The sequence below is a fragment of the Dendrobates tinctorius genome, unplaced genomic scaffold, assembly GCF_039654945.1.
Source record: "Dendrobates tinctorius isolate UK_male_01 unplaced genomic scaffold, ASM3965494v1 ptg000011l, whole genome shotgun sequence".
Taxonomy (NCBI): Eukaryota; Metazoa; Chordata; class Amphibia; order Anura; family Dendrobatidae; genus Dendrobates; species Dendrobates tinctorius.
In genome coordinates, this window is record NW_027361679.1 from 31,122,726 (window position 1) to 31,148,326 (window position 25,601).

The 25,601-nt window shown below is 42.7% G+C and overlaps 1 protein-coding gene across 5 annotated transcripts in view; it reads right to left on the reverse strand.

Moving 5' to 3' along the window:
- SLC4A4 (solute carrier family 4 member 4) overlaps positions 1-23,062 on the reverse strand; it is a 395,294-nt gene extending 372,232 nt beyond the window's left edge. For all 5 annotated transcript variants that reach the window (XM_073590565.1, XM_073590581.1, XM_073590547.1 and 2 more), the window contains exons 1-2: positions 22,661-23,062; positions 13,795-13,868 (exon numbers count right to left, since the gene is read on the reverse strand). In XM_073590565.1, the coding sequence (XP_073446666.1) occupies positions 13,795-13,853 (59 nt within the window). In that variant the 5' untranslated portion in view covers positions 13,854-13,868; positions 22,661-23,062. The remainder of the gene's footprint in view (positions 1-13,794; positions 13,869-22,660) is intronic.
- Positions 23,063-25,601: the final 2,539 nt, after the last annotated feature.

Consider the following 25,601-nt stretch of genomic DNA (forward strand, 5'->3'; position numbering starts at 1 on the left):
TACCTTAAAGGTGTCCAATGGTGTAATGTAATATCATGTATCTTATCAGAAGTAGCACATTGAACCAGTAAAGTCAAGAGAAGGCCAGCATATCTCCACGAATATCTCGTGCTCCTTGCTGCAGACTGGAAATTGCCACTCTGGCAGAGACTCTCAGGCTTTGATTGTAATTGAAAGTGCAGTTTATCAGGCTGGCTGCAACTTGATACTATTCCTTTAGTGGAAGGTGGAAGAAGAAATATAAGATACCCATTGAAAACAAATCTATGTATAAGGGAACACAACTTCAAATACAGAATTCCCTGTTATGTGGGATTTCAATCTGTTATGTAACAGGTATCAGATTGCAATGGTGAGGGGCCACCAGTAATAGTGAATCTGGGGACCCACTGTTCAGTAGCAAGCAAATATTACAGTTCTGCTTGTATATAGTGACTCAGGTGTCTTGTGACAACTTCTGCTTACATAGGGTGAGGGGCCCATTCATGCTCCTGCTCACTAGGCCAATCCTGTATATATTAAAATAATGACTTTCCTGCATATAAACACCACTATCAAACCACCGCATTATATGTAACCTATCATAACGGCTGAATATCCACTTGGCTGTCAGCTATCCCTCCCAATACCCCCAAACAAATGCAAACCCAGCTTGGCCAATCATGTATTTCTTTATTTCACCTACATAGGCTGAGTTCACACGTGGCTGTTTTTTCTTGCTATCGCGGCGATTTTAAACGCACGATTTTGCCGCGAAAAAGCGAAAAATAAGCATCACATGCAATCCTATGGGATTCCGCAATGCTGTGCAATGCTGCATTTTTTTTCCGCGGTGGAATCGCTTTGCGGTAAAAAACGCAGCATGCTCATTAATTTAGCGGTATCGCGGCGATCCTGCACCCATAGGACTGCATTGTTCCACTTACTTCCCGCATGTGGCTGTGCCCACCATGCGAAAAGTAAGCAGAAAATTTGGTACCGACGCACCAGAGAAGAGGAGACTGTCCTCCGAGCTCTGGGTACCATATCCCTGTAAAAATAGAATTAAAATAAAAAATATTGTTATTCTCACCTTCCGGCATCCCACGCAGCCTTCCCGCCTCTCTCCACGCTCCCAGTCCCAGTAATCCTTTGCGAGAATGACCGCGAGATTCCTTCCCGACTCCACATACGGCAATCAGACTAGCTCCCTGGATCAACGCAATATTAAGGAAACGTGTATATACCCTGTAATATTATACTTTTCCAGAAAGGCATCCAGTCCCTTCTTAAATTTTAGTAGGGAATCACTCATTACAACATCATATGGCAGAGAGTTCCATAGTCTCACTGCTCTTACAGTAAAGAATCCGCGTCTGAGTATGCTTAAACCTTCTTTCCTCCAGACGTAGAGGATGCCCCCTTATCCCCGTCACAGGTCTAAGAGTAGAAAGATCATTAGAAAGGTCTTTGTACTGTCCCCGCATATATTTATACATTGTAATAAGATCACCCCTAAGCCTTCGATTCTCCAAACTAAATAACCTCAAAGTGTAATAACCTGTCTTGGTATTGCAGACCCCCTAGTACCCTAATAACCTTGGTCGCTCTTCTCTGCACCCGCTCCAGTTCAGCTATGTCTTTCTTATACACCGGAGACCAGAACTGTACACTGTATTCAAAGTGTGGTCGCACTAGTGACTTATATAGTGGTAAAATTATGTTATTCTCATGAGCATCTATGCCTCTTTTAATGCATCCCATTATTTTATTTGGCTTTGCAGCAGCTGTCTGACACTGGCCACTAAATGTGAGTTTGTCGTCCACCCATACACCCAGGTCCTTTTCAGTGACAGTTTTGCCCAATGTTTTACAATTAAGCACATAATTATACATATTATTCGTTCTACCCAAGGGCATGACCTTACATTTATCCCCATTAAAGCTCATTTGCTATTTATCAGCCCAAGCTTCTAATTTACATAAATCCTCCTGTAATATAAAATTGTCCTCCTCTGTATTGATTACCCTGCAGAGTTTAGTGTCATCTGCAGATATTGAAATTCTACTATCTATGCCCCCTACAAGGTCATTAATAAATATGTTAAAAAGAAGCGCGCCCAAAACTGACCCCTGTGGTACCCCACTGCTAACCGTGACCCAGTCCGAGTGTGCTCCATTAATAACCACCCTTTGTTTCCTATCCCTGAGCCAGCTCTTAACCCACCTACACATATTTTGCCCTATCCCCATTGCTCTCATTTTATGTATCAACCCTTTGTGTGGCACCGTATCAAAAGCTTTTGAAAAGTCCATGTACACCACATCCACTGCATTCCCTTGGTCCAGTCCAGAACTTACCTCTTCATAAAAGCTTATCAGATTAGTCTGACAGGAACGGTCCCTTGTAAACCCATGTTGATATTGGGTCATGAGGTTATTCTTCTCCAGATACTCCAGTATAGTATCTCTTAGAAAACCCTCCAGGATTTTACCCACAGTTGAGGTTAAACTTACTGGCCTATAATTTCCAAGTTCAGTTTTTGTCCCCTTTTTGAATATTGGCACCACATTTGCTATACGCCAGTCCTGTGGTACAGACCCTGTTATTATGGAATCTTTAAAGATTAAAAATAATGGTCTATCTATGACTGTGCTTAATTCCTGCAGTACTCGGGGGTGTATCCCATCAGGGCCTGGGGATTGGTCAATTTTAGTGATTTTTAGACGCCGCCATACTTCCTGCTGGGTTAAGCAGGTGACATTTAATGGAGAATTTTTATCCCTGATCATGTTATCCGTCATGGGATTTTCTTGTGTAAATACTGTTTTATTGTCATGACCGACATGGTTAAGCCCAGCAGATGACACAACATATATCAACAATGGGATGGAATGGGGTGAGGAAGGCCCTAACGAACGAGGGATGGGGCACTGTTGTGAACTCCTTTGCTTGGATTTCTGAGCTGAAGCTCCCTCTGCTCCCTCTGGTGGTTACTGAGAGTAGTGGAGCTGGCCAGGTGGATGGAGGTTCTCCACCTGACAATGATAATTGGGAATCTGGGATTGCTGGCTGGGAGCATATAATGGAGCTGGCTGCTCTTGAAGGTTGCTGGTGATTTTTCCTCAGTGGGCATTTGGAGCTCTTTTGTCCCCTGCCTGATCTGCATCTTCAGCTAAGTGATTCTTTTGTTAATCCTTTGCATCTAATCTGGCAGATTTACCACTGAAACCAGAGAGCTCTATACTCCAGGTTAGTCTTCATAGATTACTCTATCACCGACAGTCAGCTGATGGGTAATGTGACTTTTTAAAGGATGGTGGAAGTGGTCACCACCCACATCAGCTGACAAGCAACAAAGCAGTTGCCAGCAAGGAAACTGACATTAACCCTTGATGGCCCGAAAAGAAAAAAAGCTACATTTAAATTATAGTGGAACCAGAGCTGCCACGAATCCAAAAATGAATCGTGACACTTCTAGCGCCATTAAAACCACATCACTTTACAATATAATTCCCTATCATTATGTCTTTGGAGTGTGGGAGGAAACCCACATGAAAATCCAAACTCCTTGCAGATGTTGTCCTTGATGGGATTTAAGCCCAGGACTTCAGCGCTGTAAACCCACAATGATATCCACTGAGCCACCATGCTGCCCATGCATTGTATGTATTTTCAATAGGGAAAGGATTGTAAGCTGTTGAGAAACTCTTCTGTTTCTCTAAAATAAACCTGGAGCCAGGGAAGGCCGTGTGTGATAACGGTTCAAAGCTGATGGCAGCCCTAGGCCGTGGCAACCTTACACAAGTGCCTTGCATGGTTCATATCCTCAACCTGGTGGTGCAGCAATTTCTCCCCCATTATCCTGGCCTGTATGCACTGCTTCAGAAAGCACTGTCGCTGTGTGCTCACTTCCGATTATCGCACCCCACAGGTTATTGACTTGCATTGCTACAGAGGTCTTTCGGCCTATCGGTTAACCGTTTGATCAGCAATGTTCCAACACGGTGGAATTCCACTCAGCGCACGTTGTTGCTGTGGAAGCAGCAATGAGCCCTGGTGCAGTATGCCCTTTTGCATAGCCTGAGCCAACGCAGTCCGGACGTGGTGCAAATTACACTTGCGGAGTGGGCACAGGTGAAGGACCTCTGCACCCTTCTGCACAGTTTTGAGATGGTTAGCGCTGACGATGCCATCATTAGCATCACTGTTCCGGTCATATACATGCTGGAGCACACGTTGAATAGTCTACTTGAGGAGGTGGTGGTCCCAGAGGAAGATGTAGAGGCAGAGGAGGATGTGAAAGTGATAACAATACCTCAAATTTCTGGACTATCGAAGCACAGGTGGGTGCCATGGGAGGGTGGCTTACAGCAATTGAGGAGGGCTCTTGGTAGCAGACAAACTGTTAGTGAAGATGCAGGTGCCTAGAAACAGACTGAGGAGGACGAGACGATGCACGCGCAAAAGTGAAGAGATGAAGAGTTTAATGATACACTCTCTGTTTTCCGTGGTTAGCGCGAGGGGACAGAGGAAGCTACCTTAAGTGTTACCCCGCCACCAACACATCATGAACTTGGACCTCATGGAAGCGTCCGACACATGAGTGCCTTCTTGCTGCACCATCTTCAACATGATGCCCGTATTCTTAGGAAAAAAAACAAAAAAACGTACATACGAAAGGTAGACTCACCAAACACTGACTGATGCACTAGCAGGACGTAGCAGTCCTCCATTGATAAAGGCTTAGGGCAGCACAGGTGCAACCCACTGATGAAGACAGGCAGTAACCAAAAGAAAAAGAGGAGCTGGCTGCCTAGTGGGAAAAGTGCACACAGATAAGGCTTGCATAGGACATCAGTCACACAGTGCAGTGCAAAGTGTCTGAACAGCCTATTGATCACGCCCAGGGTTTGGTGAGTCTATCTTTCATATGTAAGTTGTTTTTTTTTTTAATTTTTCTTATGTTAGCTGTTCGTATTCTTAGGGTTAGAAAAAGTGCTAAATACTGGGTTGCCACTCTGTTAGATTCACGGTACAAGAGTAAATTTAGCCAGATGCTTTCCCCCTGGAAAGGGATACGCGCATGCTGGAGTATCGAAATACGCTTGTAGACAATCTTAAGAGTGGTTTTTCCCAAGACAGCAGTGAAGCACACAGTATTCATCGCAGTGGTAGATGTCCAACCTTGGGAACGTCAAGGCGTAATCGCCAAAACATTAGCAGGAGCAGCTGCAGTGTAAGTGGCATAAGCAATTTCTGTGAGCCGTTTTAGACCAGCTCGTGCACCAGCAGAACAGATTACAAGTCTGACAATTTGTGAATGACTGTAGAGGATGGTGCAAGAATATCTGGAGCTCAATATCAATGCCATCAGGGGATTTGGACCATTTTACATTTTTGCTTCAAAAATGGAAGAGTAGCCTGCGCTTGCCTGTCACGCCTTGGAGGTTTTGTCATGCCCGGCAGGCAGCATTCTCTCAGAACATGTCTTCAGTGCTGCTGGTGGTGTCCTGACGGATAAGGGCATCTGGCTGTCCGCTCAAAGTGTAAACTGCTTAACTTTAATTAAAATGAACAAGTCATGGATCTCGGATGACTTTTGCACCCCAGTTGCAGATTGGACAGACTAGGTGATGATGTCGTTTTTAGTGTCCGGTATTGATCTTGCGTTATTGCAGTCTGTGCCATCTTTGTAATGACTTCTGTGCCTGCTGTTGCTACTGCTGCTGATGTTACAAACATTTTTTTTAAAATGTGGGGACTCCAAGTTGGGTGTCCATCTAGTGGGTTGCCTGTGGTGGAAGGTGTGTTAGAGGCCTATTATACTGTTTTTACTCTGTGGAAATTGATGCCACTTTAGTACTGTGTGACAATTATTTTTTAAACTGCACAGACTCCTAGTTGGGTCCACATATGGTGGGTTGCCTGTGTAAGTAGGTCTCCCAGACAGGCAGGCCTGTACTTCCTTTCATTCAACTACCTGTTTTACTTTCCTTACATTTTTCTACCAATAGTAGTCTATAAAACCGATGTTTGTGCCACCTGAGTGTGGCTGGAATAATAAAAAAAACAAAATTGGAGGTGTTGCATGAGATCTCCCTAGTTTCACACTAGCATTTTGAGGCGCACCAGATGCTCGCCGTGAAGCTCCGCCCCCTGCTGTGCCTCGTCCGGTCAGCTCCGCCTATGGGCGCATGACTCTGCATGCGATCTGCGTACCCTATCTTTAGCATTGGGTACACAGGCCTGCGGCAAACACATCGTGTTGCATTTTGGTGCCGCCGACGCACCATCAAAAGGACGCAACAGCATACCTGCGCACGGCCTGCGTACCCAATGCTAAAGATAGGGCAAGCAGGTCGCATGCAGCATCATGCGCCCATAGGCGGAGCTGACTGGAGGAGGCGCGGCAGGGGGTCGGAGCTTCATGGCGAGCGTCCGCTGCGCCTCAAAACGCTAGTGTGAAACTAGCCTTACACCGCTCCCTTAACCACCAGGTCCTCATTAAAACTTCAATTCCAAGCTGTAAATGCTGAGCCAGAGACTGATACCTCATGCATGGCCCTTGGCTGACTGCTTGTGTGCCATTATAACAGGTTCAACTGTGGGTCAATTGATCAGTCAACTACCTGTGAAACTATTCTTACATTTTTCTATCAATAATAGTCTATAAAACTTATGTTTGTGCCATCTGAGTGTGGCTGAAATAAAAAATTGGAGGTGTTGCATGACGTGTGAGGTCTTCCAGCTAAGAAGGCTTAGACCGGACCTTTAACCATCAGGTCCTCATCAAAACTTCAATTCCAAGCTGTAAATGCTGGCCCAATCCCCGATTCCTCATTTATGACCCATGACTGACTGCTGCTGTGCCATTTTCAAATTCATACTGTGGGTCAATTTATGCCACTATTCCTGGTGTCTGCCCCTAATTTTAGTTGTGTGTGAAGCTTTTTGTCACCCCTTAAGGTGTTGCCTATGCGTTTGTTTTAGCCTACCATTGAACCAAATGGGATTCGGATACAAACCTTGAAAGCTTCGCTCATCTCTACTATTGAACAACCCTTATACCATCATGCTATAAGTATACATGGTATCCACTTGTGTTAGTTCCACCTTAGATTAAACAATAGACCCCTTAACTAGAGCAAGGAAGGCTGAACGATTCTGAGTATTAAAGGGAACCTGTCACCCCCCCGGGCGTTTTTAAGTAAAAGAGCCACCTTCAGCAGCACTAAGGCTGCACTCTGTGAAGGTGTCTCTTCCGCTTCTGACCCCCAGTAATGCCGAAATATTATCTTTTATAAATAGGTCCTCATACCTGTTATAAGTTCCATAGGTATGGAGCCTCCCCCTGAAGCAGCTGCCTCCCCGCCGTCAATCATGTCTCTGCACAGTCAGGCCCCACCTACCATAGCCGTCCATCATGCCCCTGTGCTGCCGTCTGTGCCATGCCTCCCATAGACGTCAATCATGCACCTGTGCTGCCGTCTGGGCCCAGCCTCCTTCTGTCTGCTATGGCGGCACCTGCTCCGTGAAAACAGTTCTCGGGAATGCGCGGTGCGCGCTGCCCGTAAACTGACATCAGGCGATCACGCCTGTATGTTGTGGATGCCACAGATCCTGCCCCGCAGTGTGTGTGTTATGATGTATGCACTCTGCAGGGCAGGATTTGGGGCCTCCACAACACGCAGGCCCGAGAACTGTTTCACAGAGAAGGCGCCGCCATAGGAGACAGAAGGAGGCAGGGCACAGACAGCAGAGCAGGGGCATGATTGATATCTATGGGAGGCGTGGCCCAGACGGCAGCACAGGGGCATGATGGACGTCTATGGTAGGTGGGGCCCAGAAGCTGCAGAGACAAGATTGACGGTGGGGAGGCGGCTGCTTCAGGAGGACACACCATACCTATGGGACGCATAACAGGTATGAGGACCTATTTATAAAAGTTAATATTTCAAGGTTACTGGGGGTCAGAAACAGAAGAGCTACCTTCACAGAATGCAGCCTTAGTGCTGCTGAAGGTGGCTCTTTTACGCCCGGGGTGGGGGACAGGTTCCCTTTAAAGTGTAATTTATCATTTATTGTGACAGTTGAAACTGATTTTGGATATGTTCACGCCTCATTTTTTGCCTTCTGCATATGGTACAGGTCTGAATTCTCCCTGTAAGAGCAGCTATCACATCACATGGTATAGCAGAACCAATTAGGAGGAACGATCGTAGCCTGTATACAAATACAAGAAGCATGAAATACAGCAGCAATTTTATGGTGAATCTAGACAGAAGGTCAAAGCTAACCATAAAGATAAGAAGGAAAAAAACATAAAAAAATGAAGAAACTGTACTGATAGTATGTGACAGCACAACAGTGAAGATTAGTGTGTGAGGAAAAGAAAATAGTGCCATACACATTTCCTCATGGATATTGGAAGCTTTTGAGTAAATTTGATAGCTAGGAAATTCAAATTTCCAAAAAACTGTAAATTCTAATGGTACATGTTTTCATACAAGAAAATTCTACAAACATAGCGGTATGTCTATTGCATGGTATATAGTAGAAAAGCTACATGTACAACTGTCTGGCATAGAGCTGCGCATGTCGAGTCTATATGAAAAGATGAGGAAGTCAAAAGCAACCAAATGTGGGGAAACCATGAAATGGGAAAACAACTTCATCATCCTAGTTCTTGGGCACCCTTGGAGATTTGTGTGCTCGGATAAGTTTGACCAAGGTTTCAGACCTTAATTAGCCTGTTAGAGTTATGGCTTGTTCACTATCATCATTAGGAAAGGTCAGGTGATGAAAATTTCCCAGCTTTATAAAAACCCAGCCTACACTAACCTTGTGCAAAAATACAGCAGCCGTGGTATCTTCTAAGTAGCTGCCTAGCACTCTGACAATGAAAGTGGAAGAAGATAAAAAAGTGTTTTCAAGTTACCTTTCCTTAGTTGAAAATGTAATTAAGAAATGGCAACAGAAACAGTAGATGTCAATATAAGGTTTGGAAGTCCAAGCACAATTTCAGTGAGAGGCGGTCACAGGACTGCAAGAGAGGCAAAGCAGACATTTTAATGCAATGTCACGGCGACAAAAAAAACGTTATTCTGGTGTTTTGATTCTTTTCTTTCTGGCTACGCCGTTTAGCGATCAGGTTAATCCTTTTTTTTATTGATAGGATGATTCTGAATGCCGCGATATCAAATATGTGTAGGTTTGATTTTTTTTTTTATTATTATTGTTTTATTTTGAATGGGGCAAAAGGGAGGTGATTTGAACTTTTATTTTCTATTTTTTTCATATTTTTAAAAACTTTTTTTTACTTTTGGCATGCTTCAATAGTCTCCATGGAAGGCTAGAAGCTGCCACTACTCGATTGCCTCTGCTACATAGAGGCGATGCTCAGATCACCTCTATGTATCAGAATGACAGCATTGCTATGAGTGCCGACCACAGGGTGGCGCTCATAGCAATCCGTCATATACAACCATAAAGGTCTCGAGGAGACCTCTGGTTGTTATGACAACTCACCGATGACCCCGAGCGGCATTTAACTAGTTAATAGGCATGGGCAGATCGCGATTCCACTCGCGCCTATTACGGGCACATGTCAGCTGTTCGAAACAGCTGACATGTCCTGGTTTTCATGCAGGCTCACCGCCGGAGCCCTCATCAAAGTGGGGGATACTGCCAGCTGACGTACTATCCCGTAACCTGGCAAAAAGGTGTTAAGCATGGGGGGGGTTTACAATGGCCCTCAAAGTCCTTAATCTGAATATCATTGAAAATCTGTGGCTAGACCTCAAAATAGCAGTGGATGCAAGACGACCCAGGAATCTCATAGAACTGGAAGAATTTTCCAGGGAAGAATGGATTCAAATCTCTCAAACAAGAGTTGAAAGACTTTTGTCTGGCTACAAAAAGCATTTACAAGCTGTCATACTTTCAAAAGTGGGTGCTACTAGGTACCAACCACACAGGGTGCCCAAAGTTTTGCTTTGGCCCATATTCCTTTTTGTAATTTTTAAAATGTAAAAGATGATTTTCTTTGCCAAAAATACAAAGGAAATGTGTCATCTTTAAAATTAGGTCTTTTAGAGATCATTTCATGCTTAACTTGCTCAATTGTTCACAATAACAGTAATATTGCCGAGGGGTGCCCAAACTCTCACATGCCAGTTTAGATAGATAGATAGATAGATAGATAGATAGATAGATAGATAGATAGATAGAGGTGATGATTGATGATTGGCTCTAATGGGTCAGAATGTATATGCAGCACTTTACAGCAATTTAGCATTAAAGTTTCTATGGAAAAAAAACCTATGCCATGTCAGTCAGAATGAAGTGTCAGCATAATGTCACCACAAAAAATGCTAACGTGACAAAAAATATTTTAACAAGCTAGTGCTTATTATTTTTATGCTGACTTCTAGACACTGGGGCAACAGGAAGAGACATATGTCAACCCATATAAAGCTAAAAAAGATACATGTGATAATCACACAAACAATTAAATAATAAAAATGTGCAACAAAATATAAAGAGGTGATATTTGATGACATTGGTATATTCATGACTACTAAAAATAATTGCCTTACTTTTTTTAATAATTAGGCAAAACGACCACCTGATCTCAATCTGCTCAAAACAGCCTTTATCAATTAATACTAATGTGCATTGTATCCACTTACATTATTTTATAGAGATAAAGATAGACAGACAGGCAAATAAAAAAGTGCAAAAGAGTAGTACTCCAAAATTTACGTGAAAAAAGTAGCGTCCCAGAATATAATACAGTTTATTTGATACTAGCTGAAGAGCCCGGTGCTGCCCGAGCATAGTAACTAACTACGGTTAGTTATAACAAATTATAATGATTATATCTAAAATATATATAAAGCTGAGTGTACAGCCCCGCCCACTCCACATAGCCACATTCACTAAATGTCCCATATCATCCAGTCAGCCAGAGCTACCGGACTACTACCCCTAATATCCCACATCATCCCGTCAGCCAGAGCTACCAGACTACTACCCCTAATATTCCACATCATCCCGTCAGCTACCGGACTACTACCCCTAATATCCCACATCATCCCGTCAGAGCCACCGGACTACTACTCCTAATATTCCACATCATCCCGTCAGCCAAAGCCATCAGACTACTACCCCTAATATCTAACATCATCCCTTCAGCCAGAGCCACCGGACTACTACCACTAATATCCCACATCATCCCGTCACAGCTGCCGGACTACTACCCCTAATATCCCACATCATCTCGTCAGCCAGAGCCACCGGACTACTACCCCTAATATCCAACATCATCCCTTCAGCCAGAGCCACCGGACTACTACCCCTAATATCCCACATCATTCCGTCAGAGCCACCGGACTACTACCCATAATATCCCACATCATCCCATCAGCCAGAGCCATCGGACTAGTATCCCTAATATCCCACATCATCCCGTCAGCCAGAGCCATTGGACTACTACACCTAATATCCCACATCCTAACTTCCATACCGGGTATCCATGTAAGAGGGAAGATGTGCCTACGGGATGGAGGATGTGTGATGGGGATATGGGCAGGGAGGGGGTGATTCATTTCTGTCATGTGCTTTCTGTTCCTTTCTGGGGGCAGACAATGGCTGGGAGCTTATGTTCCTGGGGATATTAGATTTCTCCAACCATGGCAGTGTTTGCTGAGGTGTTGTCGTGGAGTGGGAAAACTATTGCTCATAGCAACCAATCACAGCTCAGCTTCTTTGCTTAGTGATTGGTTGTAAGGAAAACTGTTGCTCATAGCAACCAATCACAGCTCAGCTTCTTTTAAACAGCTCTGGTGAAATGAAAGATGCTTCGTGATTGGTTGGTGATATACACACACACATACATACATTCACTTTTATATATATAGATGGTGATGTCTTGTTTGGGTTTTTTAGATTTTTTTTAGAGACCCGCCGGCTCCCTATGCTGCAAAACACACTGCTGGCCAATCATAGGTCAGCAATGGTCATCGGCTTGCCAGTCACGGACAGTGTATGGCAGTGATGTCATGTACTGCTCGTGCCTGCATGCAATGGTCAGCTAGTCGTGGGAGCGGGAGAAGGTGAGAATAATAATTTGTTTCTTTTTAAAATGTGCTGGAGAAGATTAGAAGGGGACAAGAATGGGAACAATATACCAGGTTGAGTGACATTATACCAGAATAGGGGATATTATACAACATTTACGACATTATAACAGAATGAGGACCTTATACCAGAATGGGAACATTGTACCACGTTGGGTGACATTATACCAGAATGGGGACATTATACCAGGATGGGCACATTATACCAGAATAGGGGATATTGTACAACATTATACCAGAAGGGGATCATTGTACCAGGTTGAGTGACATTATACCAGAATGAGGGACATTATAACAGAGTGTGGGACATTATACCAGCATGGGGGACATTACACCAGGATGGCAACATTATGTCAGAATAAGGACATTTTGCCAGGATGTGAGTCATTATACCAGAATGCGGACATATGCCAGGTTAGGGAAATTGTACCAGAATGGAGAACATTACACCAGAATGAGGGTCATTAAACCACAATGTGGGACATTATACCAGGATGGGTGACATTATACAAGGAGGAACATTATAACAGAATGGAGGACATAATACCAGAATGGGCACATTATACCAGGATGGGTGACATTATATCAGAATGGGAACATTATGTCAGAATGGGGATATTATGCCAGGATGCAGGACATTATGCCAAAATAGGGGCATTATCCCAGAATAGGGGATATTATGCCAGAATGGGAGACCTTATACCAGAATAGAGAACATTATGCCACAATGGAGACATGATACTAGGATGGGAGTCATTATACCAGCATGGGTGCCATTACACCAGAATGGGTGACATTACACCAGAATGGCAAACTTATGTCAGAATGAGGACATTATGGCAAGATGGGGACATTATACCAGAGTGGAGAATATTATACCAGAATGAGGGACATTATACCAGAATGGAAGACATTATACCAGGATAGGGGACATTGTTATAGCATGGGTCCCAGGGTGGGAGATATTATTACTGGAAGGGGTCCTGATAGGGACATTATTACTGTTAGGGGCAAGAATGGGGGAGGTTACTACAAAAAGGAGTCAAGACGATAGATAGAACATTTTATTTTAAAATCATTTTCATGCAAAAACGAATATTAGATTTTACATATTAGATATTACAATTCTAGAGGAAAGAGGATTTATCAGCCAGTAATTGGCATCAGCAGACAGTACACCTTTAAGCCATAAAGAGATTTTAATGATCAAAAACTAATCTCCCTTGGCCCCAGAACTGACCTAGACCTCACAGAAAGTAAATGTTCTCATGGGATAATGCAGCCTATTACACTGGATACAATAACACAATCCAATCTGACACTTTTACTCAGGTCACTACTCCGCATACATCTTATGATTCAGGATATTATGCAACCAGACTTCAAACATTTATTAAGCAATGAAATTTCCACTTCATAAGCTGAATAAAATATCAGATAAGCCTTTTGCTTTCCAGATGGAGCTGGAACTGGCCCAGTATGTACAATGACAACTGATTTCAATAGGACTGAAATGCAATATCTCCAGGAATGCCTGTCACTAATGCACTGCCAGGTTTGGGACTATACCGTCCTCTAAATCTGACGACTAACTTCTCTGACAGTTTGCTATGTTTATTCATACATTGAGTTGTGTTTTTAGTTCGGTGGTCTACACACCCAAAGTCTTACCCAATTTCAGGAGTTCTCCTGGCTTGCCTCCCTTCTGCTCCGACATGAAGTGATGTCATGTTAAGCCTGGACACCTGTATGGAAAAATTCTCCATTATTTGCTATCAGAGAAAACAATGGAAAGTGTGTATTTCTGGAAGGTTCATGCACAACATCATTCAGGCACTCATACAATTGGTGTAGAACTTGACAGAATGAAGCCAGGAGATGCCTACATACTGAATTAAAGCAGTTCCCTCTACATAATAGTTGACAGTGGGCCCAGTGAAACCAGCACAAAAACTGTTGTAGGAGTCCCCATGGCAAACAGTACTTAATGAGGACCTGGTACCAAAAGTGGCCAGTTTTTGCTCTTATTTTTTCTTATTTTATTTCTACTGCTCTCTTCTGAGTATTCCGTTGTATGTTTTTTTAATCTGCCATATTGTTTTTAAAGCTATGGTTGTCATTGCTGGATCGCTATGAGCACCGCCTGTTGGTCGGCGCTCATAGCAAGTAAGCACATCTGGGACTGGACAACTGCAGCTTCTAGTCTCCCATAGAGACTACTGAAGCAAGTAAAAAAGTAAGAAAAAAGTTTTTAAAAAATATTAAAAAAATAGAAAAATAGAAAAGTTCAAATCACCCCCCCCTTTCACCCCATTCAAAATAAAACAATAAAAAATATCAAATATACACATTTTTGGTATTGCTGCGTTCAGAATCATCTGATCTATCAATATATAAAAATAATTAATCCAATCGGTAAACGGCGTAGCGAGAAAAAAAATCAAAATGCCAAAATTACGTGTTTTTGGTCGCTGCAATATTGCAATAAAATGCAATACCGGGCGATCAGAAGAACGTAAAAGTTTGCCATTCGACAGTCTTAGGATACTGTCACACTTAACGATGTACCAGCAATCCCGACTAGCGAAATGACGCGGTCAGGATCGCTGGTACATCGCTAAGTGGTCACTAGTGAGCTGCCACACAGGCAGATTTCACCAGCGACATCGCTGGGGACGGGGGTTGCTACTGACCTGTCACACCAGGCGATCCTGCGTCCTCCCGCCCGGCTCCACGCTCGTCGCTCGTCTCTCCACAGGAAGAGCCGCAGGAAGCTGACAACGAGAAACAGTCCTGAACGTTCTCGCGCGATCAGCGATAACCAGCGGGGGAGCGGGTCGGAGGTAAGTATCTGACACAGCGATATCGCTAGCAATATCGCTATAACGTCACTAGTTATAGCGATATTGCTAGCGATATCTCTTAGTGTGACATGCCCTTAAGGCACAGTGAGCAGTCTTGCATAGATTGCTCACTGCGCATCAGTGACCTTTGGTCTGCCTGTTTAAACTGGCATTCTAATGACCGCCAATCGGTAAAAGTTTGCCATTCGACAGTCTTAGGGTACTGTCACACTTAGCGATGTACCAGCGATCCCGACTAGCGATATGACGCGGTCAGGATCGCTGGTACATCGCTAAGTGGTCGCTAGTGAGCTGCCACACAGGCAGATCTCACCAGCGACATCGCTGGGGACGGGGGTCGCTACTTACCTGTCACACAAGGCGATCCTGCGTCCTCCCGCCCGGCTCCACGCTCGTCTCTCGTCTCTCCACAGGAAGCTCCGCAGGAAGCTGACGACGAGAAACAGTCCTGAACGTTCTCGCGCGATCAGCGATAACCAGCGGGGGAGCGGGTCGGAGGTAAGTATCAGACACAGCGATATCGCTAGCAATATCGCTATAACGTCACAAGTTATAGCGATATTGCTAGCGATATCTCTTAGTGTGACATGCCCTTTATTGTATTTTTGTGATTTATGGTCGGTCTTTTTAAATGGACCTTTAGTTGTCACACACATTCAGGAGAAGTGCTGGTTGTATGTATTTATATGTATGGGCAGCTGGTCCAGTTGTAAGGTAAATGGTGGCCAAAGTCCAACCCTGGTTGGTTTACTATGTTCTTTTGGAGTAAAAGGGGATAAGGTTTTTTCAAGACTCTATAGGTGATAACTAGTTTGTAAATAGTTTTTCAGCCCATACACCTTCACATGTGTTTTTAATCCAGCTATAACCTAAGTATACTACAAATGTTGCTCGTCAGTTGCCATGACCGGATGCCAACTGAAGACTATCTAGAGGAACCGTTCTTTTCAGATCAAGAATTCAACGCATACTTTCTTTATTACGGGTGTAGAATATGTCTCTACATGATATGTCAGAGATTACTGGCCACGTCGTCCTTCTCAGGTTTTACATCTGTATTCCAACATGTATACGTAGGTTACACAGAGGGCCTTGGATTTCCTTATCATGTATGGTATGGATTAGATTGTGCCACAGTGTCTAAACGTACATTATAGTAATGTAGTAAATGCACACGCTATTAATAAACCAGGGTTGACTCTCTAGGAACTCAGTACGGACCTGAGTGCTATCTGGTTGAAATCTTTCCATATAAAAAGGCCTTGATTAGCATCTTCTATTTCAGCCAAAGTGAAGAAGAGACTAAATAAAGCAAAGTTGGTAAGTCTTTCACACAGGGACAGGCTTGTGTCACTGAGATCAAGTATTCCTTAGTGACGGGGACACACCATATGGATTTCAGTGGTGTAACTGATAGGGACTCCTCAGCCTCACATCACATTCATAGGCATCACCCGCCAACCAGCTTATGGGATCCTGATAGAAATCAGGCCTCTCACCTGCGGACACACACAGTATAGTAACTCTGTTATCTGATAAGATACATAAAGTAACTATATGTACTATAGATACATATATACCACAAATATAGTGAGATCTTAGTTCAATTAGATCTAGAGATCGCCAACTTCTGGCTGGAGTGGATGGTTGGCATACAAAGGACTTTCACTCCAACACAATGAATTGGCCTGAAAACTAGCTTATATTATTTTCCCACACCGTAAAATACATCACAGTGCAAAAAATATATCCTGGGCCGTGTGATCTCTAACAAATCATCACACATAGCGTCCTTCGTTATCAGAGGCTCTAGTGCCCAATACCTAAAAACATAACTTGTAGTCCATACCATTCTTCAAGGTGATAGCTGCCACATAGTCTGGCAGTGCCTGCTCTTCAGTCTAGGGGCCATTTAGTCATGAAAAGCCACTTTAGTAAAGATAAAATTCTTCTACATATATCTAATATTATGCTTATCTGACTAGTGAAAGATCCTAAAATCCATGATTATGAAACGGGTCATTCAAAATATCCAGGTATATTTCTTCTAGTGCCACTCATTCCCAGCCATAATGACTGGGACAGTTCACTTTGACGTTAATCTGACTATGGATGGGACCAGATTTTCCTGTCTGATATTTTTGGATGTACTTGCCATTTTTGATTGGGATCTGCAAATCTACAATCTTAATGGCCTTTTACTCCAGACGAAGATCTCTTGAATAATCGACCATGATCCCAATCATTGTTAGCGAGTGAATGATCAGTGATCATTCGCTTGTCTATAGTTGATGGTGTCAAAAATATAAAGGGTTAATTCTGAATACTGGCACAGAACCCTCATGAATATTGCATTACATGAATGAGCTCTGATTTACTGCTGATGTAGGAAGATTATAAAGGACCCTTATACATTATCCTAATCAGAAGAGTCAATCTGGGAAGATCGTTTTGGTCACCTAAAGGGTTTTTCATATGACTGGCATGGAAGGGTTCTTACAGATATGACTGCACCAACACCAGATCCCCCTTTATGAATTACATTTGTGGTGCTTTTGCTAATTATATCAGCCTAGATTCATTAACAGGATGTACAACAGACCTTTTAGCTTCCACGTAATTGATAGATCACAAGAAGCTAAAGGCTCACGCCTATCCTGAAAGTAGCTAAGGATATTGACCAGCTGGTGAAGATAGCTGGAAAACAGGACAGTGAGAACTTGACTATTTCACTATTAGTCCACGGGGAGATGTTGAGTATTTGGTCAGTATTTCACCTCAGTATTTGTAAGCCAAAACCAGGAGTGGAACAATCAGAGGAAAAGTATGATAGAAACACGTCACCACTTCTGGATTTATCACCCACTCCAGGTTTGGGCTTACAAATACTGAGGTAAAATACTGACCAAATACTGAACTTGTGACTGTGAGGCCAGGGTCACACTGGCGAGGAATACGGACGAGTGAGAGGCGTTAAAAGCACGCATTACACACGGACCAATGATTCTCTATGGGGCAGCTCCCAACAGCCGTATATTTCTCGTCTGTATTCTACGGTCCGAGCCAATCGCAGCATGCTGGGATTGTCAGTGTACTATGCCCGTAATACGCCAGTGCAAGTCTATGGGTGCGCAAAAAATACGGATTACACACGGACCACACGCGTGACTTGCGAGAAATACGCACCAGGTGTCTTTTAGCAAAGCCAGCAATTCAGTGCGCTTTACAGTAAACTCACACTGACAGGTTTAATAAAGAAACGAAAGAATAGATATAGACACCTAGAATACATATATATATATATATATATATGCATTCTATGTGTCTATATCTATTCTTTGGTTTGTGTTATAAAACCTGTCATAGGGCTCCATTATATGTCCATTTTGCAAGGTGACGAGAAAATCTCGCCATACGGATGCCATACGGATTACATACGGATGCTGACAAGCACAAAATACGCGACCACACCTTGATTACGGATGACATACGGAGCACTGTTTAGGGGCCATTCATCCGTATTACGCATGTAAAATACTGACCGTATTTTGCGCAGGTTAGTGTGACCCCGGCCTAACCTTACAAATCCTGAGGTAAAATACTGACCAAATACTGAACTTGTGAACGTGGCCTTACAAATCCTGAGGTAAAATACTGACCAAATACTGAACTTGTGAACGTGGCCTTACAAATATTGGGATAAAATACTAACCAAATACTGAACGTGTGACTGTAACCTTACAAATCCTGAGGTAAAATACTGACCAAATACTGAACTTGTGAACGTAGCCTTACAAATACTGAGGTAAAATACTGACCAAATACTGAACTTGTGAATGTAGCCTTACAAATACTGAGGTAAAATACTGACCAAATACTGAACGTGTGACTGTAACCTTACAAATCCTGAGGTAAAATACTGACCAAATACTGAACTTGTGAACGTAGCCTTACAAATACTGAGGTAAAATACTGACCAAATACTGAACGTGTGACTGTAGCCTTACAAATACTGAGGTAAAATACTGACCAAATACTGAACATGTGAATGTAGCCTTACAAATACTGAGGTAACATATGACCAAATACTGAACTTGTGAACGTGGCCTTACAAATACTGAGGTAACATACTGACCAAATACTGAACGCGTCAATGTAGCCTTACAAGTACTGAGGTAAAATACTGACCAAATACTGAACATGTGAACGTGGCCTTACAAATCCTGAGGTAAAAAAACTCACCAAATACTGAACGTGTGCACGTGGCCTTAAGGTTATATGCAGTCGTGAAACTGAAGCAGATGTTTCTGCACTAAAAACTTTTCTGGAAAAACGCAGTGTGCAATACGTGCGCCTTTTGATGCATTCATTTGAGTGAAAAACGCTACAAAAATACTGAATTGACATGTTCTCATGGATTGTTCAAAAGTACGAGGATAAAAAAGCAGCACGTGCACGAGATTTCAGAAGTCTCACACATGGTGAATCTGTAAAACGCAGCAATTTTTACAAACAAAAAAAAGCCCTTAGGGAATGTGCACAGGACAATCATTTTCCTGAAGTATTTTGTATTTTTGTAGTGGATCTGTCACTGTCATTGTTCTTTATTTTCAAGCATATATAAGAATGAACACGTTACTTCGGTTAACCTCTTGAAGATTTCCAAACCCTGAAGAAGCTAAAAGAAGTGCCGTAAGATGGAATATGTGCACAGCAATGTCACTTTCACATTGCTGTGCATTATGTCATTTTTTGCAGCGCTTTTGCAGTGCTTTTTCAGGCAGATTTAGGGCTGATTCTGCTTAAAAAACTATTGTGTGTACAGATCCTACGGAAGAAATATCATATGGAAAGTTATCAGGAAAGTTTTTTTCCAGTAACATAAACCAATACCAGTGACAGGCAAGAATTACAATTTCCAGGATGCCGTCACTGCCTGTACTTTAAAACCACTGATACAGAATATTACTCTCTATCTACATAAGGATTAAGTCCTGATCTGCCGCTGACGTCCATAGTGTCACTATGTATGAGTGTGATAGCAGTAGTCAGATTTCTATTGTAATTTTGCGTAGTCTTTGGGACAGGATTATTACCAGCAATCCATACAATGGATAAGTCATAGGGAAAACTGTAATAAATCTCTGGAGATAGGACTAAAGCGTAAGTTGATAGTTGTAGACCCACCATTCAGTGCTATTTATATAAATTGTATCGGGCATCACTAGGCTTGTGTGAGTCTAAACTGATGGCATTTACCACAATTGTCACTTATACATACTGAAATGACCTGCAGTCTGTCATGTGTGTGGCGGTGAAACTGCTGAAGGACACTTCTATAACACAGGTGTGGAGTGACCACTTTGGTCCAGCTTGACCGATGTGTGAACCTTTATGAATAAATCACTGGCTTACCTATTAAAGGGTATTTCAGCCAAAAACATATATATATATATATATATATATATATATATATATATATATACATATAGACTATCCATTACATACATAGGTGACATATGTCAGATAATTGGAAGTTTGACTGCTAGGACATCTGCAACTAAAACTAAGAAGTCCCAATGGTGAGAAACCTCTATTAAGCAGCCGCCTAGCTATATAGCGTAGCAACTGTGTAAGGGACAAAGGGTTGGCACCCTGTGCATTGTAGATAGCTGTAGGTTTGACTACTTGGATCATCTGCAAATAAACTTAGAGGTCCCCATGCTGAGAAGTTTGTATGGGTCAGCCACCTATCTATATAGCGATTGTGGAAGGGCCAAAGGGTTGAACTCCTAATATGTGTTAGATAGTTGGAAATTGGACTACGGGACCCATCTCTAACTAAAACTAAGAAGTCCTCATGTTGAGAAATTTGCATGGATCAGTTGTCTAGCTATACAGCGATTGTGGATGGGCCGAAGGGTTGGACACCACTGATTGAACATTTCCCACATAATAAATGGACGGATAATCGATGTTTTCTGCAAAACCAATAGTCTCCAATGAGACAACCGTAATACAATAAAAAACTTGGTGTGGTTGGCAGCTTCTAAGAAATTGTGAGGCACATTGGAACTTTTTCTAGTTTATGGAACAGCTTTGACCTCTGAGAAATGTAGCACTAAGTGAACTCTGAGCTCAGGACTTGTACTACATGTGATCTCTGAGAAGCTGTTCTCTGCTTTTATATAGTCTCTGTGCACATACAGTATAATGAAGCCTTTTATTACCAGAAGTCATCAGTCTTATGGTAACTCGCACATGACCTTTGTATGCCTTTTAAATGCCTTTTCTTCTAACCTATAGGATTGCTGTGTAGGTCGCCTGTGCATTTCTCATGTCGTCTAAAAACGTGACCAAGCCATCTTTTAACCACTTCCTCAGGAGGGGAAGCCCAATGTCTGTTGTTTTGCTGTGTCTGCTGGTGGTGCTATGTTGATCTTGTATTATTTTGATATTAAAAAAGCCTTACAGGGCATTAGAGCTAGGTAGCAGTGTATTGCACATGATCCCTAAAGCTGTATTACGCTACACATGATCTTTAAGCACTCATGTTTCGAATGTCATTTAGAAGCTGCACATGGTCTCTGGTTGCATTCTCTGTGCCAGGAGGAGGGTGCATGGCTGGTGCTTTGTACTGACAGCCCGGCTGGTCAATACGTCTATCAGTCACAATAAAGATAGCCCGTGAATGCTGTCACATTGATCAGCCCATGAGATAATCAGCTATTTTATATAAAAAATACTGTATATCTTTCTGTTCAGAGTTGTCAACTTGTTTATTTCTTTTTATCTGAACAACTTCCCCAAATTCCTGCTTGCATTGGCAGTGCTCACTGTATAATGGTAGTAACTACAATCACAAGAATATGAACATGTTCCTCTAGATCCAGATTGCCAACCGGACCTAAATTCCAGGAGAGTCCGTAAAAATAGGGCACTTTTTTGCCCTGTCCGTGCCATAAATTAAAGGCGCCCATGATTTTTTTTTTTAAAGCTGGAGAAGCTTATACAGATTATTTTGACTGTAATCATCATTATTTTACAGTTTATAATGAATGCAGCTGGTGTCTTCATATCTGAATCATGGGCTGTAGACATGGATCACTTATAATCATAGTGATTTATTACGGTTTTTCAATGCGTCCGTAAAAAATACAGTCTGTCCATGATTTTTTTGATAAGCCGTCCTGAAAAAAAAAAAAAAAAGTTAAGTTGGCAACTCTGCTTCAGCTTCCAAAAAAGAAAAAGATGCTTAAGTTTTTTTTTTTTTCACGAACATTGGAAAAAAGTGCCCCCTACTTGCGGATTGTCCGAGAACTTAAGGACGGATGGCAATGATGCAAGTTGCGTGATGCACATTAATAGAAATATTGGATCGGCTATGGGAACACAAATTTGACACATGTGTAAGGTGCACTATATCACTCTTCACAAACTTTCATACCACTTTTCACTCTCGTAAGGAGCAACCACGACTAAAACGTACCAACCTGCTGTCCGCAAGATAGTAGTTGTCTCCATTCTGCGGCTCTCCAGATGTTGCAAACTTCCACTTCTAGCATACCAGCAAAACTTTCAAGTCGTGTTGGGAATTGTAATTTTTCAACATCTAACGAGCCGAAGGATGGAGACAACTTTTTTCCATGAATGGTTAAAAGGTCTACCCTTACCTTGACGTTGGTATGGTGTCACCACAATCCTACAAGCTGCTGCTCTCCTCACATTCACTTGTATCTCCAAGTCGAGTGATGGAAGTAATAAGGGAATAGTAATGAAGCTGTGTAAAAGGTTTAGACAGTGTTGTTCATGGAAGTAGCTTCAGAAGAAGAGCAAGCAGGACCAGCTGCTACAGAGTTGGTAAGGGAAGCCCACTGATATCCTACAGTCCTGTATGCGGTGGTCAGTGACTCGGACACTTGGGATACTAGGAAAAGGAGTAGTACAGCAGGGTGAGGAGACACAGAGAGGGAAGCATTAGGGTGTATAGGAAAGGGAGCACAGCCCTGGGAAAGCTGCACACTACAGCTTTGCTATTGAGACTCCTGTGCTTTCACATTTAATAGTGACATGAGTCTGCCTCCCCCTTCACTATTCCCTCCCTCCTTGAGTTACATTGCTAGGAAGGAGTGTCTTGGGCAGGGCTGGGGGTAGTGACATGGACACAGCTCCTGGTTCGTGCACCAGAGACTATTGCTCCTTTACTATATAAAAGGATCTAGTTATAAAGCCACTGACAGGATCCCAGGCTTCCTTACTACTTCCTCAGACTTTTTACTATAGCAATAAGTTGTATCAGTTCTGGATCAATGCTCCAAATGTTTCTTCTTCCCTTTCCTCCTCCCTTGGCAATCTAGTATTTATTAACCATGAATTATTTAGTGTGGGCGCTGGGAGGGATGGAGGAGGTGGTGTTGGGGGGAGCCAGGAAGTTTCTCTGCTACCTGACATCAGTGTCACCTGCTTGTGAGGTCACAAAGCAAGGATGCAAGGTGACACTGTGCCAATGCTTCATGCTACAGTCACTCACTGCTTCACTCTTTCATTGTATATTTGCTTCTTGCTGATATTGGGGCAGATGGCACTTTTCAGTACACACCTCTATTTCATCTTTAGGGACTTACAGTAGGTGTCAAAATACTGAGCGGGTAGTGCCAACTGTTGGTGGTGCTAGGAGACGGTGTGTCTTTATAAAATCACACGATAAAGATACATGGCAAGGTGGTTTACTAATAGATCACTTTGTGCTTACTTTTTATTTCCCTATGACCATACAGTCATTATTGAACAATTGGGCAGACAATACTTTCTTAAAGAGGCTTTCCAATTTTATATAAAAAATATGTTATGGCTGTATAAATAGCACGTTCTGCAACTTTTAGTTCCTTCCCATTTTCAAGATTTTTTTTGAGCTATACAGGTATACAAGTGTCACACGGATATAATGTAGTGACGTGCTACACAGATATATTGTAGTGAACTGCCACACGAATGTACTGTAGTGAAGTGCCACACAGATACACTGTAGTGAAGTGCCACACAGATACACTGTAGTGAAGTGCCACACAGATACACTGTATTGAAGTGTCACATGGATACACTGTACTGAAGTGCCACACAGATACACTGTATTGAAGTGCCACATGGATACACTGTACTGAAGTGCCACATGGATATATTGTAGTGAAGTGCCACACAGATAGGAAACTGTAGTGAAGTGCCACATGAATACACTGTAGTGAAGTGCCACACTGATACATGGTAGTGATGTGTCTCTTGGATACACTGTACTGAAGTGCCACATGGATATATTGTAGTGAACTGCCACACGGATACATTGTAGTGACATTTCACATGGATACATTGTAGTGAAGTGTCACACGGATATAATGTAGTGACGTGCCACACGGATATATTGTAGTGAACTGCCACACGAATGTACTGTAGTGATGTGTCACACAGATACACTGTAGTGAAGTGCCACACAGATACACTGCATTGAAGTGCCACATGGATACACTCTACTGAAGTGCCACATGGAAAGGAAACTGTAGTGAAGTGCCACATGAATACACTGTAGTGAAGTGCCACACTGATACATGGTAGTGATGTGTCTCACTGATACACTGTACTGAAGTGCCACATGGATATATTGTAGTGAACTGCCACACGGATACATTGTAGTGAAGTGTCACACGGATATAATGTAGTGACGTGCCACACGGATATAGTGTAGTGAACTGCACACGAATGTACTGTAGTGACGTGTCACACAGATACACTGTCGTGAAGTGCCACACAGATACACTGCATTGAAGTGCCACATGGATACACTGTACTGAAGTGCCACATGGAAAGGAAACTGTAGTGAAGTGCCACATGAATACACTGTAGTGAAGTGCCACACTGATACATGGTAGTGATGTGTCTCACTGATACACTGTACTGAAGTGCCACATGGATATATTGTAGTGAACTGCCACACGGATACATTGTAGTGACATTTCACATGGATACATTGTAGTGAAGTGCCACATGGATACATTGTAGTGAAGTGCCACATGGATGCATTGTAGTGAAGTGCCACATGGATACACTGTAGTCAGAGGCCACACAGATACTTTGTAGTGAAGTGCCACATGGATACACTGTTGTGAGGGGCCACACGGATACACTGTAGTGACATTCCACATGGATACATTGTAGTGAAAAGCCACATGGATACTTAGTGAAGTGCCACATGGATACACTTTTGTGAGGGGCCACACGGATACACTGTAGTGACATTCCACATGGATACATTGTAGTGAAATGCCACACAGATTCATTGTAGTGAAGTTCCACATGGATACACTGTAGTCAGGGGCCACACAGATACATTGTAGTGAAGTGCCACACAGATACATTGTAGTGACATGCCATATGGATACACTATAGTCAAGAGCCACATGGATACATTGTACTGAAGTGCCACACGGATTCACTGTAGTTAAGAGCCGCATTGATACAGGGTATATGAACACATTGTCTTTTTTTTGTTTGGCTTGTTTCTATGGCCAGTGTGAACATGCCTTTACAAGTAATACTCCGGCTCAGTTTTGTTTTCTTTCCACA